Here is a 20,183-nt window from a genome sequence, read left to right as displayed (position 1 = left end):
AACTCGACGAGAAATTCACGTGAATCGACGGACAAAGCAATTTTACGTGAATATTTCTCAGATCGATGCATTATATGAAGTGTAATATTAAGTATCAAACTTTATAGCTTCACTGTAGGGAATCAATGACAGAGTCACCTCCCGAGTGCAAAGGGTTAATGGCCAGGAGAATTTTTATTTCGTGGTATCAAATCGAATGGTATTTTAAACGTAAGTTAGCCAATCAAGCGTTCTCAGAAATCTTAGGAAATCCAGAGAGTTAACCGATCTGGCCAATGAGCGAAGCGATCAACCGACGCGAGGTCGACATCGTTGATCGATTTAGAGTAAACTAAGTAATATGAAATCTGCTACGAATTTTAGACCACGGGAATACCGCTGCATCCGGCCACCGAGGCGGCAGCGTACGTTCGGCCGCCGCAGCAATGGTACCAAAGGATTCCAGCCGCCGCGCAGATCCAAATAGCGACGTCGTCCTGCGCGGCGCCAATGTGCACCAGCGTGCAGCCCCTCCGTGCAACGATCACTCATCATCCCCTGCAGATGCAGGAGAAGTTTCTGCAATCGAGTCCGATACCAATACCGGTATACCAACACCCGATCGAATTGTACCACGAGGCTGGCCAGAAGCGGAAGAACCAAGGCGTCGACTTCAAGAATCTGATCCTCCTGACGAAGAACGCGATGAAGGCTCATCGCAGCCTGTCCAAGCCGGCGCACCTGAAACCGCCGAGCTCTTACGTGCTGGAAACGAGGAATCGGGCCGCGAAATCGGAGTCGGAGGTGCTCCAATGGCTGGACAAGAGCTGTCCGGCCAGGGCGAAAGAGTACGCCGCTGGGAACAGTTTGGTGTCCGAGCTGCGGCGTTTCGAACACAAAACCGACAGGAAATCGGTCACCAGACGGGAGAAGGATAACTCGAGGAACGTCGATCGGTCCAGGCCGGAAGCTGGCTCCTCTGTTCACAGGACAACCGCGAAACCGAGCGGCGAGAGGGAGAAGAACGAGAACCGGAACAGAAGGAGACTCTACAGGGATGTCCTGGCGAACACCGCTGCAAACCAGGCTATGTTGGAGAACGTCTTCGAAAAGAGGTACAGTCCGTGCTCGGGGAATGATCACTGAAACATTGCAGGCGTCGGTTAGACAGTGAATGTCAAATGTGAACGAGATATCTTGGAGACTCGTTCGCTTTATTTTTGGAAAATTTTTTGGAGACTTGGTAACTTGACTTTTGGAGGACATTTTAGAGACTTGTTGACTTCACTTTTGGAGGACATTTTGGAGACTCGTTCACTTCACTTTTGAAAGATTTTTTGAAGACTTGGTAACTTGACTTTTGGAAGATTTTTTAAAGACTTGGTAACTTCACTTTTGGGGGACATTTTAGAGACTTGTTGACTTCACTTTTAGATGACATTTTAGAGACTTAGTAACTTGACTTTTGGAGGACATTTTAGAGACTTGTTGACTTCACTTTTGGAGGACATTTTAGAGACTTGGTAACTTGACTTTTGGAGGACATTTTAGAGACTTGCTAATGTAATATTTGAAAGACATTTCGGAGACTTGGTAACTTAATGACTGATACATTTTCGTCACCAGGTACGACGAATTGGAGCAACAAGCTATGGAACAGTACAGAGCCTCGGAGGAGTCGTTGGCGCTCAAGTATCAAGTAATTAAGAGCCTCTTGTCTTAACGATCCTAGCTTGCAGAAGGTACGTCACCGGGTTTATCGTAACGAACAAAGGGGCGATTTGATCGTAGGAACTGGAGCGTCAAGCGATGGAACAATACAGACATTGCGGGAATGGGCCGGGGGACGATTCGGTTTCGCAGGACGATGAACGGATCGGAGCAGGTACTTCAGGATTCACCGACGATCGAACGAACTGCCTGGACGGGAAACAGTGTCCCGATTTCAGAAAGTGTAGTTCAGTGAATGCGAACGAGAACGGAGAGAAAGGTTACCATTTTTATAGTCGATTCTGTGGCTGACACGCGAGTCATGCATCTTTCAAAGAATCTTAACGTAGAGTTCTGTCGTGACACTAAAATCCAGTGTTCTGTTGTATTAAAAGCAAAACACGTTAAAAGAATCACTTCCCGATACTTTAATGACTAGAAAGCGAACAAAATGGACAACACAAGTTGTTCTGCTCATTAAGGACCAATTATATTCTGACTAAACTTACGTTATCTCGCTGCTTGCTCCACAACGTCCAAAATCAAATCATTGAGAACAAGCATCCTTTCTTCGTCAAGACGTCCCTTTCCGCTTCAATGAACGATAGAAATTTTGGCCGCGTAATCAGCAAAGAAATCAACTCATAGTCTTAATTATTGTATACGTGTTACTGTTCCTAGTTCCTGTCCTGCATAGGCAAGCTAATCTCGCACAAGCTAAGAATAAAGACAGGCTAGATTCGCACGGTTGCGCCTTGATCGATAAAAATCCTCAGTCGACCATCCTTTCGAACAGCCTGTCCACGTTGTCCCAAAAAATCTTTTACGGATCGAAAAACACATCTAAGGGTGCATCAGGTGACAAGATCAACAAAAGTGGTAAGTACCACGACGCTAATACGTCCGTTCTAGCACGGGGTATGTTTCGAGTCATACCGTTGAAGATTACATTTTAATGTCCATTTGGTGATCTTTCATTCGCTGACTTTTCAAATGATCCTACGTACTCTTTCTCCGTGCACGATGCGTTCAATGTGTTCCCCGATTTTTTAATGTAACAACGTTCTTCTGGATAGTAAAGAAACAATTGTGTGCCGTCATACGTGTGACTGAAACAAAACGGAATACACGGCGATTCGAATGGAGGGAATGTCGGATTGATTCGTTTGTGATAAGTACCGTGAAAGAATTGTTCCAGTTTCAGTACGAGCCTCGTCAAAAAGGCGTCTGATACTGGTGTCACCCTACGAGAAAGAATCAGAGGCCAAGTTGACGAGAACGACCGACCTGGAAGAGTTCTACTGCATCGCTCAGGCGAACAGAAATATCTTCGGTTACTACAACAACTCGACGATCGGGAAACTCGGCGGGGGGGATGAGAATATAACTATCATTCAGTCACCTAGAACAGAGGGTACGTTTCACATGATCGTTGAACTTTAACGATAACTTAACACTAGATTTACGGACATTCGTTATACGCATTTTAGTCTATCGCTTCTAGAAGAGTACATGGTTGTTCATGTAGCTCATGGAAATTGGAGTTTCAAGAACAAAGAATTATGTTTCGTAAATTTAGTGTTAAAGTGGAGTTTAGTATTTTACAGCTTCTCTCTGTTATAGTTTGGCTCTCCGGGTTCTGGACTACTTGAAGGTCTGAACTTTCAGAGGATTGTTGAGAATGGATTGGAGATGGATATCTACGATGGATGCAATTCACTGAAAAATGCAATTATAACGCATGAGTTCATGTATTTAAATACAATAATAAATGCTTCAATACTGTATCATGTATATACATATGTGTATGTGTCAGTATGTTTGTGTGTATATATATATATTTCTTTTTTTTTTTATTTTTTTTTATTGGAAATGACTCGACAGATTCGGTTAATAAGCACACAGGCACAACCAATTCCACACAAGCAACGTACACATTCTCATACTACAACGTTACATCATTTTGTTCATCAGTAGCTCAATGAGTGGCAAGAGTATAATGTATTCTATGAATTACAATGCACCAACTGTTATTCTATGCAGGTTACAGTTTCAATGATTTTCTTATCAAATTTATCGCAGCTATTTCTTCGAGAAATATGTCGATGATGAATTGTATAAAATCAAATAAAATAGCCTCTTCAGTCTTTGTTGAATACTTGTCGTCGTATCTAAGAGATTTCTAGATCCTAAATGATGATAATTAATAATTATCTTAGGAAGAAACTTGGAAAAACGTTGCTTTAATAAGACAGCATTTGTAAAAAGATTATCAAAACGTTACACGCCTATAAAAAACCGATATTTCAGTAATATTTTCAATCGTTCTTATAATAATTATCAAAAACATATGTTTAATATCTGTATACAAACTCCGTGATATTACTACAAGAGAGAATTTCCATAAAATTTATTAAATCCGATATGCACGTACTTTATTTATGATAAACAATTATTCCTAACATTATACCTACATTCTAAGTAGCACGTTTTTCATAGTAGAATCATTATATATATATATATATATGTTTATATATATATTTATGATTTGAGATCGTAATTAATTTACATAGGTACTGAAATTACACCTTGAAAATAAGGTAAGATATTTCTGAGAATTTTAATCTGTACTGCCATGGCATTATAATTTTAGGAACTAAAGTTATAGAAACCCTTACTGATGCAATTTTATATTAATAACTATATTATTAATATTAAACAAAGATCACTGTAGTAATTACTAAATAAAATATTAATAGTCAATCATTTACCAGTTATCAAGAAATTCAAAACCAGTCTTTGGTATAGCTCTCTCCTCTTCCTCTTGATTAAGTTGAGACGATTGGAAGCTACTGTACGAACTAGGTGTTTCTAACAATGCAGTCGACTCGTTAATATCACTGGACTTTGTGCGTGACATTACAACTAATGTATTCGACTGACTTTTGTCAGTGTCAGAGTCCCTTTCTCTAACTAAGCTCTCCATGTCATCATCTAAGTTATTTTGTAACTTCAATAAAGAAGTTTTATTCATTAATTTAGTAAATATACTTTCGGAGTGGTCATTATCCCCATTACTTTTCAATAAACCTCCACATTGTTCATCTTCATAAATGCTACTTCTGTAACAGTCAGTTTGAAAGCGACTGACTTGATGCGAAGAATAAGTATCATTAAGTGAGTTTGAATTATTTCTCTGTGATTTGGAGGGGCTAGAGAAATGTGGTGATTCCCCGAATTGTGCCCTTATCAACTTAGACTTAGCATCCTCTGTTGAATCTATTATACTGAGATTCATTTGTGATTGAGTCATGAATGAAAATGGAGCTGAGTGTTCATCTCTCCATCGCAGTGTCTATAACATTGTAATGAACTTATTGTTTTAACTTCAGAAAATCAAACTAGTGTTATATTGTACTTATGTCACAAATAATATTTATTGAAAAAAGGTGAACTCAAAACAATATACTTACTGAACCAGTCTCATCAATGGCATATTTCATACCCGTCTGAATGCGTAATTTTGGATACCATTCAGGTAGTTCTTTTGTGAATTCAACTTTTTTCAAAGTATATTTCAATGCTACTTCTGGCTGAATAATAGTTTCATTTATTGCTTGATTACGCTCTGCTGTGCTCAAAGTATTCCACAGACCCTCATAAGCTTCCTTTGTTGCTGTGATGTCTTCTCCTATTCTTTGAGCCAATGGGTTTATACTATAGAAATATTGTTCAGCTCTTGAACTTAAAGTAGCACTCATACCGAAATTTTTAAACTAGTACAAAGAAATTATCTGCAATAACAAAACGTAATACTTTATAAAACAATAAAAAAATAACATCGATTCGTACATACATAAAACGATGAATTTATAACGAAGAACGAAATTAGATAAAGGTTACAGCACTACACGAAATCTTTTGATTATTAGTAGATACGGAATCTGTTACGATATTCGAGAAAAGAATGATCAATTACATTAAACATGAAGTACATAAAATGAAACAATAGTGAATGTATATTAAAAGTGCTGTCGAAAAGTCGTATGACAGAACACCTCTGTGTAATTACACTCGCGCGTGCGTACATTTGTGCTAACACTGTCAGCATGAAGGATCCTTGATCCTCAATCTACATCAATTTATACATTATTTAGAATGCTATTTCAATCAAGGGACTAATTATTTACTACAGTATAAATAACAGTAGTACGTTTAATAGCTAATACATTTAATTGTAATAATAAAATTTAATTATAATTACATACTCATCTCGGTACGTCTCGAACGTATTCTTCTCATAAAATCCCGCGCTAAACTGATGATTGCTGAAAAACAAACAACTACTACGAAACAATAAACTGAAACTGAAAATTTTATACGGTATATACATTAATATTAACCTATAAGTTGGGTAGGAAATATATTAAATTATTGATATCAAATGTTTTAAAGATTTATTTCCATTCTCTTCGTTTAAAGATTTACCACAATATATTTCTATGATTTTTATGATTATCTTTTTAAAACGAATCTTCTCAAAGGACTAACAAACAAATCAACTTGAAAAATTACTATACTTATGTATTCAATAATAAAGCCGTTGAAAATTACTAAATTGGTGATAAACGAAGAACGATCTTAATGCCCTATCATAAGTAGCTACACAATTGGATTTCACTGAAATTATCATATACTTCATTGTTCTCTTTTATTATCATACAAATATATACAACATCGTTATCTTAAATCAGTTCTTGCGCGTTTAGTAACCGTTTCTTTTATACTCTATAATTTAAACGGAACGGATTGCTTATTTTAAAATGTACACAGTACACAAAGAGTGACAATTATTTACAGACAGCAATATTTCAACAGGAATGATAATAAATAAAGATTGCGTGTGATATCCATGAGAATTATACGTAACGTTGGCTGTTTTAAGTATCACTTACACAAGTATCAATATTCTTTATAAAGACATTTCAAGTATAAACGAGTATATGTTTCAATTGCAATCTATCCTTTTCTCCATTTTATAAAATATATATACAACCGGTAGTGCATCTCAAAAATTTATCCATTGAACCGTGAACTAAAGTTGTTTGATAAAATGTTAATTTCGTTTTTCTTTTTTATCCTAAATTATACTACACTTTCAATAGTATGTATAACTCATTCAAAACCGGACCTGATTCCATAATTTGAGATACCTAGGGTACGTTACGTTCCTGTTTTTCTTCTGCTGAACAAATCCACGTAATAGGTACGTTTAGTAACTCTCACCGCGATACATGTATTCACCCATGTAAATTAGTGTTCCCGAATATATCAGATTAAAAAATTCTTGTATCCCGCAGTACGCTTAGCCAAAAGTATCGTGTGCTTTCATGTGTAGAAATTGCAATGTAAATAAAAAATTAAAAAATAAAATCCTTTTTTTTTGTGTGTTCTTTTAATATCGTACATGGCAGAATATCAACGATTTTATGTACCGTATAATCGGACATTAAAGACATACTTTTTTTTGTTTATGTTAGTAAGAAGGTGGCACTACTTCTTGGATCGATAATTTATCTGTGCGGTATATTTTTAAAGAGTTACTTCTGTAGAGAATACGGTTCGTTAAGTTTATTCAACTTACAAATCGTTTATTCAAGAGTTTTATTTAAAAAAAATATACTAGCAGTGACAATGATTTACGCGCGACTCGATACGTGCATTAGAACTTTTTTTTTTATAATGATATATGACATATACATATATATGTACATATATACATATATATACACATACATACATACATGCATACACAACATTCACACATACATACACGCACCACATACATAGTATTTTATACGTATATATATATGTATATACATATACATATACTATCTTGATTGTATATCTCAAATTTCGTTTTATATTATTCTAAGTTAACGCGAACACCTCTTCAATCCCCGTTACAAATACTGTATTGCTTTAAGACTATTAAAAACTAATAATAGTTGGGTAAACTGAACGAAAAAAAAAAGAAAAGGAAAACGTAAGACTGCCTTGAAGTCGTGAAAGAAAAAGAAAGTGAAAACGAATTCGTTCGCCGCTAAAATTTGCCGTGTGACTCACGGTACAGAATTCAGAGAAGGATCTGTGTATGAATTGCGTAACACGAAGGTACTGGTATAGAAGAAACATCGATAAGAACGGAAAATACGGAGACATAAATAGGATTACAAAAAACGTAGGCCAAACGCGGAATCGTCCACAGTTACCTGTTTGATAAATGTTTAAGGGGGCCCAAACTTAGAATAGATGTAGCACCGAGTGCACCTAAATTACAAGTATTAGGATTTCTTGCACCGTCTATCGTGATTATGGGCAATCCGAAGTAACCGCCAGTTTGAGCGCTAAGCTGCGACAGCGGTATATAACTCTGTATACCGAGGTTCGACAGACGACTTAATACGTGCGGAGATTTCAAATCCACAACCGGCAATGCCAGCTCTGCACCGCCGTTTTGTGCTACGGTATCTACTTCCTTATGATACGCTTGTTTGTGCGTTATCAATGCCTGAGCCGTCGGGTACTGGGCAGGACAAAGATTGCACCTGACGAACAAAATGTTATCGTATGTTATTACTCTAAGAACCATAAGAAGGACCATGTTCGGTGAACTTACTTGTGAAGTAATTTGCTCGGCGCACGGTGTGTAGCCATGTGTTGCGTCAACATTTCCTGATTCTGGAAATTTTTATCGCACACTTGGCAGGTAAGCAAAGACCTGCAATGACACGTGAATCATAGTTCTATCATTCAGTTCTATCGCATTCTATCTCTTACCGAGGAGGCCTTCCACGCCTGACCACTGGCAATTGCGGCGGACCATCTTGCGTTAGATCAACAGTGGGCGGTCTCGGTGGTCGTTCCACTTCATTCACCGCCGTTTTATTCTGTTTATTCTGAGGAACAGCGAACTGACCTTGGTCCTGTTGTTTTTTTTGTGAACTAGCTGGTATGATAGAAATAGCAGAATTCAGAGTGAGCGCTGTAACATTTAAAGGCTGCTGTGAAGGCATGGTCCTCTGTTGCTGGGAAGGTATCTGCTGTTTGTTTTGTTCGCTTGTTTTATTTTTATTTGCAGCTGGAGTAACAGTAATACCTCTGGCTGCCAGGACATTAGCCACAGCCTTTGCATCGGACTTCTTGCCACCAGTACCTGATGTATTCTGCACTTGAGCTGGAGCGGAACCTTTAGATTAGTAAAATGTTCCCTTTTATTTCTGTAGTCTACCTCTTCCGCGAATAGTTATTGCAATTGTTTCTGCTATGTTTCTACTCAAGATAAATCGAGGTGAACAGAAACCCAGATATTTGGAAAGAAATCAATATAAAACAGGAAAACAACTTTACAAAAATAATAAAACTAATTCTTAGAAGAGGTTCCAACAGAAAAAGGTTACTATACGCAACACGATCAATGTAAATTAAAAAATGTACACACATGTGTATGTTAAGTGACATTACCTGGTTGCCGTACGCTGAGAGTTATAGAATCCGTCAGATGTATGGTAGAATCATTTCTGCTTTGCTGCGTGGTGGCACCCTGAACGTTCTGTATAACAGGCAGACCGTCGTTTCGCTTTTGTTGAGCGATAACATGACAGTCCGCGTCCTCGTTTCTATCTGGCAACAGAACGTCCATCCGTCGTTGCTTTAGGGTAGAATTATTCTGTTGTTGTACTTGCATCGATTGCTGAATAGGACGCTTCATCCTTTGCCGGGGAGTTGATCCAGTTTGTGGGGTACGCGGTGCCCTATAAATGCGTAGGCAAAAGATAAGCTGTATCATAGTTCATTTAGAAAGTAAATGGTCAGTAGTAACAACCATATGCAATAAGATTTAACTGACGTAGAGGAACTTCAACTTTAAACGGGACAAATATTCCATTTAACACAATAACATACGATCTCGTTGAACTCTGACTGAAAATATATTTCTAGAAAATACACTGAATGTTGTGATTAAAACAATAATACTTGCCGACTACTTTGTGCAACTGTGGGATACCTTCCACGGGAAATTTGCGGAGACAACTGAGGATGCATTTGCGGCGGTGCAGTCATTTGCGGATATGGGCCAGGTCCATACTGCGAATATAAGTGTGTTATATGAGGAGGATAATGCATGCCCTGTGGACCAGGAACTCTATACAGCGGTGGCCTTCCCGGCGGTTGTACAAAGTAATTTGGACCAGGGATCATTGTATTAGCACCTGGTGGAAGACTCGGAGGCATTTGCGTTTGCGGAAGTGGCATACGTTGTACTTGTTGAGCTAACTGCTGAACGGGTGCAGGTAACTGCTCAAAATTAACAGGTGGAATTATTTGTCCAGTATTAGGTACTGAATTGTACGTAGGAGAATTCGTTTGGTGCGGAGAAGTTAAAGGCGAATTTCTACTTATTTGCTGTGAATTCGGTGTGTTTGGAGATTCCATTGACACAGCATGAGGCGAGTGCGTGCTCAGTTGCGGTGAGGCTTGACTCAAGTGAGGCGAATTCTGATTTAAATGAGGCGAATTTGTATTCAAATGAGGAGACAACTGGCTCACACTTGGAGACAATGGTGTTCCATGCATTTGAGCTTTATGCATGGATACTTCCATCGGTGAATTAAAAATAAGATTAATGCACTCTGGAATATTGCACTGATAGTGGCCTGCTTTGCTCCTGTGCTCATCTAAATGAGCAATATCTTTAAATTTCTCATTACAAACACGACAGGTACTAACAGTTTCAGCTAACTTTTCCAGCGAAACATATTCTGTTTCTGGTGGTAAATTATTTGATAATGTGTCATTTTGATTATGTCGTTGATGTTCAATCAAGTTTTGTAAAAGAGATCCAGCATTTTCAATGTTGTTGTCACCTCCATGCTCAGATTGTTCTTCATTTTCTTTGGAAGGCTCACTATTTTTACTAGACAAATTAGTAGACAACTGGTTCCAATTAAAACCTCCTGTTGTCCCCTCTGTTGTTTCTTCAGGTTTATCTTCATCTTCGCACACTGTTGTACAATTTGCTGAATGATTTGAATACGTTGAAGACTTTGAAATAATACTAATAGCTGGATTCTCTTTCAAATCGTGTATCATGTTGGATTCTTGTTCCCTCTCGTCATCTTCAATACCTGAATTGTCTGTTAACTGACTCCCAGATCTTGATCTGAAAAATAAAGTGGAAGATTATAATAAATCCAAAGAATATGTTGTAATATGCAATAAAACTCATAAGAGATTGTCCCACTTGTCAAACATCTTTCATCAATAAATAACATTTACCCAGATTGTTCACCAAGCTTTTTTAAGTTTTCAATTGTTTCTCGACACGTTGCCTCCAACGCGTCTGATTCTTCATGATCTTCAGACTCTGATAGTCTTTTGTCTGCACTGTCATATTGATCTGTACTATGCAGGTCATCAACATTTTGATCTTCCTTTTCGGATGGATTTGCCATATCACTCCCTACACCTGAATCACCTTCATTTACATCTATGGATGGTCTATCATTTTCTTCCAAAGGATTATGATCGTCAGTGTTAAATTTAATGTTCCCATATTCATCCTATTAACATTTCTTGTAAGATAATAATGAAAAACTTGTTTTAAGTTATTATTGTGACATACCTGTTGCTCTACCATCACGTTTTCAAATGGTTGATTGATCGAACTTTCCGCATCTTTCTCATGTCTTTGATCATTTTCCTTTGTTCCAGCCACGTCTTCTTGACGATGAATCTCCGTACCCAGATTAATATTGCTGTTCACAACTGTGAAATCTTCCGACTTAGAAGATTTTTTCAATGTAAGTTTCAGAGAATCCGAGAAATTCTGTTTCTTCAATGTTAATTTCAACGAGCCCTTTTTCTCCGGATCTAACCAGTAAGTGTTGTTATGTTTCTTCTTTACTGTTTTCAAGTTTGTAAGTCTCCTCAAAACTACACGAGGTGTCCCCAAATGAGTATATATATGAGAACGTAATTGCTTCTTCGACACAAATTGTTCCCCACAAATTTCACAATTCAACAATGAAGACCTTAATGTAAATATCGAATTTCTGTTATCTATGTTTTCGCCTGAAATAGAATATATATAAAATATCATTGTCAAAGACACATTTTAGCGTTCGTTGTTTTATTCTGTGATGCACCATTATTATTATCCTTTTTATTTAAAAAACAGAAAAGGAATGTAAAGATAGCAGAGCTAACCACCTCTTGTAGGAGAATCTTGTAAATGAAAATGACCGTAGTAATTTGCCGCGCTTTCGTATCTTTTATCAGATCGATTGAACCAATATCTTCGTCTATTCGATGCGTACGAAAGTTTTAACGTCGGTATCACACTTATACGATTTTCAGTTCGAACGTTTACTCGGTGAACCAACGCGCGTTCCCCGTGTTACAACAGATGTAAACAATCGATGGCGATATGTATATGCAGCAGTAGCAAGTGATCATGCAAAATGATTGTAGCAGTAGCGAACTAGCGCAGGCGGGATAATTGCCCCAGCTTTTGCCGAGAATTGAAAACAGGACTCACTAAATCGATACCACCTAAAGAACTGATATCATTGGCCGGTTTCGTATTACCGCAATATTCCCGCCATAAAATCGTTCATATTAAAATACGTTTCCAGTGCGATAAGATTGCAAACGTCTAGCTAGTTTTACAGATCACGATACCGCGTTCAGCTCATTTAAATGAAACACCCGGCTAGTTTTATTCGCAATCAATAAAATAAAGTAACCGACTAAAAAATGACAGCTTTAACACCGCTGTTTCGTAGCTTTACTTTTGCAGAAGGACGGAACGTAAAATTGTATAAATTTCGTCAGAACAAAATGGAAACGTAAGGTCATGTTCCACCTCGTTCGACGTAAATATACTGGTAATGTAAATATCGGAATTCATTTAATTGTTTGCTGTCACTAGTGTCCTAACCTACATGCATGATCTTTTGGTACTTAATTCCTATGCAAGACAAATGATTCGGCAAATAAATTAACATGTTCAAATTATAAACATACAAATGAATTTGAATAAATTTATATTCATATCGATTTTTAATTTACACTTCTGAACATTCCCTTTACAGGCGAAGCTATTTTAACTGTGCTTTATAAGATGGAATATTTTCCAAATCACTGTATTTACATATTCTTTAAATAATAAGTACAAGAGGCAAGTAGAACAAATCTGCCAAGTTTATGAAAATTAATAAAAAAAAAAGATATGAGACACAGAAATTGTGTTACATCAAGTTTAAATAAAAGAATATTTCGTTTAATATTAACATTATTTTTGAAGAAGTTAACGTTGTCTGACTTTGTAACTACCCATTGTTTCGAGATATATCTCGTTCAATAGTTTGAACGAGGAAAAGGACATACCAAATTTTTGTACATCGTCCACCGTACTGTCCTTACAAATGTTCCTTTTATCAGTAAATCTAAATTCCTCAAAGTCTTGATCCAATGAACTGTTCATTTCCAATCTGTACACAAACATCAATTGATTAATTCATTGATTATTAATCACTTTTCTTTCAGAAGGTACAACAGTTTTATGTTTAATCATATACGATTTATTTACCAATGATAATATTTTTATCTCTTATGTCATACTTACAGGCATTGTTATCAACAATGCAAATTGTACGAGGTCATCGACAAGGATTTATCTTGATGTAAACAATTAACTTCATTGGCGAACGCGGTGGGAATATTTACCGACGACGATATGCACATACAATATAATAGGTTTCAATAATTAACAGTTCACATGTTTCCACACGATAACAATAGTTCCCAAACAATCACTAGAAGAACAAAAATCAATCAAAATCCCGTGAACGTTGTACGAGCTTATGGAAGAACGCTCATTAGTGTTTACAATCGGTGGCGAAGCGTTGATCGTGGAACAGGACCAATTAAACAATCGCGACGCAAACCTCTCAACATGCGTCGTCGAACTTCATCACGTTCACCGTGTACAGGTGAAAAAGAAAAAACAATAATAAGTTTACTTCCGACGATTGTTCTACTATCGTGACAAGGTGTGTGTGTCGGTGTTCAAGTTTATTGTTCAATTTTAAAAATACCGTAGTCACGATCTCGTTCGGCTCGTACGAATATTAAAATGAAAAAGAATTTCAAAAGCAAAATAACGGAATAAAAGAAAATAACAGAATAACGTGGAAGAAACGTGTGTACAGTTCAATCGTTGTTGTTCGGCCGACGAAGTTTCTCCCGCGTTTCTCGCATTATCAGTCAACTATGGCTGCTTCAATGGTTATGACATGATCACTGCGCTGTTTATGGCACATTTTGTTGTAGCAACATTCAACGGAGATGAGATCGGCGCGTCAACTGCGATGCCAACCGTACCCAATTTCAACTTATTATTAGTACGTGTTATATCGAGCCGCCAATATGGCGGCGTCGCGATGAAACCCGCGCGTCGGACAGGATAATCAACTCAGTGTGAATTCGTGCCGAACTGTTGAGGCGCGTTCAGAGACGGTTCAGTGTTCAGATGCGTTGTTTTGTAAGGACGCGCGCGCGCGAACGGGGTAGCGTGCGCCGACCGCTCTGCAAATGCCGGCCTTCCCCCTTCTCCGCTTTCCTCTCCTCGCCGCACTTCTCGACGTTCCGCGTCGTCCCGTTTCTTCGTATCCAACTTCTCCGTCGCTGCACTACCATCACCACCTTTATCCACTTCCTTTACCCCTCCTCCTCCTCCCTCCCTCCCCTCTCTCTCTTTTATTGTCTATCGTTTCTCTCTTTTCTTTTTTTCCCCTCTTTTTCTTTCTTTTTTTTTTTTTTCTTTAAATCCACTGTCGCATTTCCTTTATCAGAGATCAGGGGGTTCACTCCCGCGGCATGCTCCTAGCTAGGCAGGATCTATAGGAGAAGCGTGTATGCCCTTCGAGCAAAATTCCAACAAATACAAAAGGGATCGACTGAGATGTATGTATGTTGGTGCCGTGGGAGAAGGGAGAAGTAGAGAAGGAGCTCGAATTGAAATTAAGTGAACCTAACGTGCACTCAAGTATGAGTAGGGAGCCAATCCGCTCATAGCAAGTACTACCCGACGCAGGCGCATTTCGAACGTCACTGTAAAGCTCTCCGCGTCCCTCTGTCTCGCTTCCACCGCGACTTTCCCCTCTCCTTCTAGTATTTCGTTCTATTCCCACCTCCTCGATGGAGTATCTCTTTCTCTCCTTCCCACGGCCGACCGATTCTCTTATTTTGTTTTCGGTCGGCCGGCTCTCTTTCTCTGACTTCTGCTTTCCACCTTTTTCTTTTGGCTGTCCCTCCAATGTTCCAAGGTATCCCTCGGCCCGTACAATTCTCCAACAAAATCGTCAACGTTAACTATCCAATTGCCACCTGTCATCCATTGTACCTAAACGCTGACGCGGACGCGACGATTTATATCCATAATGCATACTGGTGTTTCCGGTTTTACTGGTCGGCTGCTGTGACATATGCGATCGTTCCTGTTTCACGTTAATATATATGTATACATATATATGTATACATATAAATATCTACGATCCAAAATATGCTCGTGTTATCTTGGAATCACTCGGTCGTATGGTACATCTTCTATTTCGGTGCCGGCGCAACGGTTACCCGCGTAAATGATGCATTCCGGTCCAATAAAGGAAAAGAAACAGGAAACTGGAACTCAACGTTGAAGTAATTGTACCAGGGCTTTCCAGGGTATAGTTTTTTTTAATGGTAAAGCATACACCAAACCCGCATACCTGAAATAACCGGTTTGATTGGAAAAACGTTCGTGAACAAGGCGTGGTCGGAAATGGTTGGAGGTCGACGGGAACGAATATAGTAGGGGAACTTAACGGAACATGTCGAAAACGGCCGAATCTGGCGTCTATTGATCGTAACAGGTTCTCCGCGCTATATTCCGTGGAAATACTCAACCTGTGCTTGAAATTCTATATATAGATCAACCAGAATTCCATAATCGATTCCTCTCTTGCAAACGGGACTCCATATTCTTTACGCTTATTCAACGTTTTTTATTTAACCAAAATATACGTCTGCATAACACGTATGACACATCTTGACGTTAAATGGCACGATATCTGATCCGACGGGTAATTTACACATGTATATTCATGTTTGTAGTCAAAGTATTGGCGTTCTAGTCGCGTCTGCAGTCGAACGTTATCGTAGAAACGAAAAATGAATAAAGAAAAATGGGAAACGTCCAAGATAATGGAGATTCGCTTCTGAGCATTTCTACCGTCCCCTCTTTCCGGCGAATAAAGCTCAAGCAAGCAATTGAATAGCTAAATATATATACACGTACATATATATATATATATACATATACATATACATATATATATATATATATATATATATATATATATCCAGTTGATATTCTCATTCCACAGAATACTTGACTATTGATTTCATCCCTACCATGGACTTCTCGTCCTTTGGTTGGCAACTCCTACTAGTATGCGCAGCAGCCATGTTGGTGTGCGCAGAAAGGTAATCGCCTTTATGGAGGAGCGAATTCACCACGATATAGTAGCGGTCTAACTTGATGCAAGGAGAAAGGGGATACTTGGATACGTACGTTGACCCAACATCGCTGACTACTACTCCCCCTTCGTCACTTCCTCCCACGGATCTGGTTTCGCTGCGAGTTGCGCACAACTTTCTAAGCTCGAGTCTTTTCTGATGACGTTCCCGTTCAAGTTATGCTCATTGCGTGCGTAGTAGTAGGGGAGAAAAAGATAAAGGTTTCGATGGTGGTTCTGGTTAACGGTACTTCACAAGCTTTTCCTTTATCGCCGAATCAACCGCGTCTACGACGAAGCTTTCCATCTTCGCGTCGCTATCGAACTGATTATCAATGTAATCAAATTGTTAACGATTATTTTCGAGGCGCTTTCTTGCGTGTTTATTGCAATAATCGAGAAATTAATCAGATGATATTTTGTTTAGATTAAATAAATTAATAAATATTTTATTTTACGGTATATTCGTTGGCATAGCTGGAAAAGCTATTGGACCGTTGCAAATTGTACAAGGGCATGGTAACACTTGGCAACACAGGGGTACCAGTCACTTATTATTTTTATTAAATTAAAATACATAGTGAAATATCTCACCATGGTGATATTTATCGACGGTACTTAATGATAATGTTACAATATATTATAGTATTGGATGAAAATACATCTATTTAGTTTATCCACTGTTCTACTGTCTTAACATAGCAATTATATACTTGCATCTATTTTGCGTCATTTTGTTCGAAAACCTTTCAAATAATTTAATAATGTATTTCGATTAATAATACCTTCCGCATTTTCTTACTGCTGATAATTTATACTCCGACCTCATTTGTTGACCTGTATGTTTGCTTAACAGTAACGATACTGTCAGCAAAGAAAGTTAAGCTTTAGCGATATTGCTAATTCTTTTTTTAGAAGAAATATGGTTAAAATGTACCTTAACTTTTGTTGTTAAATACATCTTTTAAACTTTGTCATTATATATTTTTTTTAATAGTTGAATTAGTCTTTCTATTCGAGAAAATACATACAATCATTAATAAAGAATTCAAGTAAATAAAAATTTTGGTAAAATCAGTGTTTATAGAATGGACTGCACATCAGTGTTACCAACCTGTAAAGAAAGGACTACGCCGTGTTATTATATTTTACATAATATATAAAATATCATATTTACACATGTTAATTGAAAATTTCGCGAATTACTTGTTATTTGAAATAATTAAAACTTGCGAACGAAGTGTCAGAAACAAATTGTTCGACATATTTCACTATTTTAATTACATTAGCACTTGTGGTGTGTCCGTGTCAGCTGTTAGGATTATAGTTTAAAAAATTGGAGTTTTAATTACTTTTTTACGTAAACAATAACAGCTTTGTGCTTGACTATACATGGATAATATTGGTTGGATATTTTATTAATAAATTTAGAAAGGAGGTTATCGTAATGATTTATTATGGTTGATAGAATTTCCACGTATATCAGTGACTTTTAGAATCGAGGCTATTATCAATAACTTAAATTATTATTTCATGCCGAATATGAAATCTGGGACGCTGTAATGTGATTAGCTAATCTATAACTGTGAAAATTGTGATATCGTTATATTGATTTATTTTTGTTGAATGTTGAATCATGGTTTTATAAGTTTATTAACCTTATAAAAAATATGATATTCATATTGGTTTTTATATAATTTTACGATAAAACCCATTGCATTTTTAGTACTTTCGTTAATATTGTAATTTATAATCATGTTTGGTAGTTTGCGAAATAAGTTTCAAACTGTGCAAGAAGGTATCTCAGCTAGGTAAACAATGTATACATTACTTTACAGTTTCCTTGCCATTATATAAAAGCTGGAAAATAGAAATATAAATTATTTATACAATTGATCATAATGTATTTTATATTTAAGTGATTGTTGTTATTTTAGTATTAGAGGACTAACTGCTAGCGAAAACCCAAGACAGAAAAAGTCTGTTAGTGTACGAGATGTCAATTATCATGCCGGAGCTGATATATTGCACAGATATCAATTACAATGGAACGAGTTACATGAACTGGCAGAGGAAAATGCAGGAAAAGCTCAAGAAGCAGACAAACTTATAGGAACTATTTATGAAAGACTTGAGCAAGAATGGAAAAATATTACATCTCTAAATAGTACCTTAGCTTATATACCAAAAATTAATAATGCAATTCAAGAATTAATGGATCAAATAGGTATTTTCAGTTAAACAAAATTTATGATGTAATCCTAATTGAAATAATATCAAATACTTTCATGTCTTGAAGGAACATTGCAAGAGATGTTTGAAGAAGTGGAGGGAGCTATTTATCGATTGGAGGATTTAAATGAAATATTGGATTTACAAAGTGGACAATTAGATCATAGATTTCAATTAGCTCTATACGAGGAAAAAAAACTTGCAGAGTTAAATCTAGTTAAAGGTACCTTATATAATATATAAACTTTGTTGGGTCTATAAAAATAAACAAATGTATTTACATTATGACATATTTTAGCAAAGTTGGCTGTTGAACATGTTGAAAGAATATCGCAATATGAACAGAAACAACAGAAGATGATGAAAGAGAGACAAGAGACATTTGATGAGGTATTCAAAGAGCAACTTGAAGAATATAAAGCAACAGGGTCTATACATAGTATGTTCCATGCCTCATATTTATAAATTATGATAAAAATTGTTTATCTTTATAAATTGAGTGCAGCACATTTTATTCCTTTCATTTTCAGAATTGCCAGTGACACAGCAAGGGCCTTCTTTAGATGAGATTGTCTTAGATGTAGATTCAACAACATTCAATGATTTCTTAGAAAACTAGAATTCAATTTTTTATAATTAAATGTTTAATTCATGATGTAAATAATTAGAAATTCAAGGAGGTATAATTTATTTTTTAAATTACAAATTGTGTACATATTGTTCGAGAAATAAATAATAACGTTACAGAAATATGAATCTTGTGTGAATTGCTCGGTAAGATTTTATTCCCCTCAAACTTTCAATACATGTTACACGTAATTTTATTCGTTTTGACGTAACAGACCATATTCTATGTAATTACAAAAAAATCATTTTCCTCAAGAACGAATATAGTATTCGCGTCCTGCGGGTCAACACGAGTAAGACGTATAATATCTACTGAAATTTTGAGGAGTGGTCTGAAATACATAATAATTGTACGTGAATAATGTGTGATAAAATATTTATAAATTTATTTTTATTTAATCTATCTCAGTTTCCATTTAATCGTTGGAAACAAAAATTACATAATAATCCTTGTCGTAGGTTAGGTTAGACTAGTAAATTAAGAACACTTCTCAGTGTGTTCCTGAAAGACGCGTAATACTTACACTCTAACCTCAAAATAAAGCGATTCAAAAGTAAAATATAATGAATATCAACGGTTAACTATAACATACTTTAATGATATAAGGACAATTAACAGGTATGTATTATTTCATAAAATAATTTATAAATTAGTTGATCAATTAATCAAAATAGATCAACAACAATGCTTTAAACCAGTCAACTTATAAAAGTATAAATCAGTTTTGTAACTTAGATTAATTTATAAACATATAATTTTCAGTACACACCAAAAGTTAAATCGAATAAACAGAAAATGATCCCGCCAAGGAGAAGAAAAGAATATATATTAGATCAGTTGCACCGAGGAGCAGTAAGAACATGCTTAGCTTTTTCAACTATATGCGCCGTAATGATCGGGGTTCAGATATACAATTATATCCGATACGTACGACCTGAACAGAAGAGACTGTATTTGTTACAACAAAGAGAAATGTTGGATGAGGGAAAAGCTTTAGAAGATAATAATGGTAT

General features: G+C 36.7%; 3 protein-coding genes across 11 annotated transcripts; 1 reads left to right on the top strand and 2 right to left on the bottom strand.

Moving 5' to 3' along the window:
• Nucleotides 1–3,529: 3,529 nt before the first annotated feature.
• On the bottom strand, nt 3,530–6,072 carry LOC116429889 (uncharacterized). 4 transcript variants are annotated; one of them, XM_031983365.2, is made up of 4 exons: nt 5,958–6,072; nt 5,163–5,483; nt 4,461–5,044; nt 3,530–3,878 (listed from the first exon to the last, which is right to left on the bottom strand). In XM_031983365.2, the coding sequence occupies exons 2-4, from the start codon at nt 5,448–5,450 to the stop codon at nt 3,872–3,874; spliced, it is 879 nt and encodes a 292-aa protein (XP_031839225.1). In that variant the 5' UTR covers nt 5,451–5,483; nt 5,958–6,072; the 3' UTR covers nt 3,530–3,871. The 4 variants fall into 4 exon arrangements, with proteins under 4 accessions (XP_031839225.1, XP_031839224.1, XP_031839223.1 ...); XM_031983364.2 differs by lacking the exon at nt 5,958–6,072 and adding an exon at nt 5,669–5,820; XM_031983363.2 differs by lacking the exon at nt 5,958–6,072 and adding an exon at nt 5,546–5,803 and having other exon boundaries at nt 5,163–5,504.
• Nucleotides 6,073–6,216: 144 nt separating this feature from the next.
• On the bottom strand, nt 6,217–13,526 carry LOC116429967 (uncharacterized). 4 transcript variants are annotated; one of them, XM_031983539.2, is made up of 10 exons: nt 13,379–13,526; nt 13,141–13,244; nt 11,375–11,823; nt 11,029–11,312; nt 9,731–10,912; nt 9,214–9,503; nt 8,849–8,938; nt 8,530–8,734; nt 8,369–8,470; nt 6,217–8,297 (listed from the first exon to the last, which is right to left on the bottom strand). In XM_031983539.2, the coding sequence occupies exons 2-10, from the start codon at nt 13,235–13,237 to the stop codon at nt 7,958–7,960; spliced, it is 3,039 nt and encodes a 1,012-aa protein (XP_031839399.1). In that variant the 5' UTR covers nt 13,238–13,244; nt 13,379–13,526; the 3' UTR covers nt 6,217–7,957. The 4 variants fall into 4 exon arrangements, with proteins under 4 accessions (XP_031839399.1, XP_031839400.1, XP_031839397.1 ...); XM_031983540.2 differs by having other exon boundaries at nt 8,849–8,926; XM_031983537.2 differs by having other exon boundaries at nt 8,530–8,938.
• A 69-nt stretch (nt 13,527–13,595) lies between these two features.
• Nucleotides 13,596–19,292, top strand: Dysb (dystrobrevin binding protein dysbindin). 3 transcript variants are annotated; one of them, XM_031983557.2, is made up of 6 exons: nt 13,596–13,745; nt 16,179–16,362; nt 18,248–18,537; nt 18,610–18,765; nt 18,841–18,981; nt 19,073–19,292. In XM_031983557.2, exons 2-6 carry the CDS (start codon nt 16,334–16,336, stop codon nt 19,159–19,161), a joined length of 705 nt encoding a protein of 234 aa, XP_031839417.1. In that variant the 5' UTR covers nt 13,596–13,745; nt 16,179–16,333; the 3' UTR covers nt 19,162–19,292. The 3 variants fall into 3 exon arrangements, with proteins under 3 accessions (XP_031839417.1, XP_031839414.1, XP_031839413.1); XM_031983554.2 differs by lacking the exons at nt 13,596–13,745; nt 16,179–16,362 and adding exons at nt 17,218–17,243; nt 18,077–18,121; XM_031983553.2 differs by lacking the exons at nt 13,596–13,745; nt 16,179–16,362 and adding an exon at nt 17,298–18,121.
• The last annotated feature ends 891 nt before the right edge of the window (nt 19,293–20,183 follow it).

This window comes from Nomia melanderi, chromosome 2 (genome assembly GCF_051020985.1).
Source record: "Nomia melanderi isolate GNS246 chromosome 2, iyNomMela1, whole genome shotgun sequence".
In the NCBI taxonomy this organism is placed as follows: domain Eukaryota; kingdom Metazoa; phylum Arthropoda; class Insecta; order Hymenoptera; family Halictidae; genus Nomia; species Nomia melanderi.
This window is presented reverse-complemented; position numbering and strand designations above follow the sequence as displayed.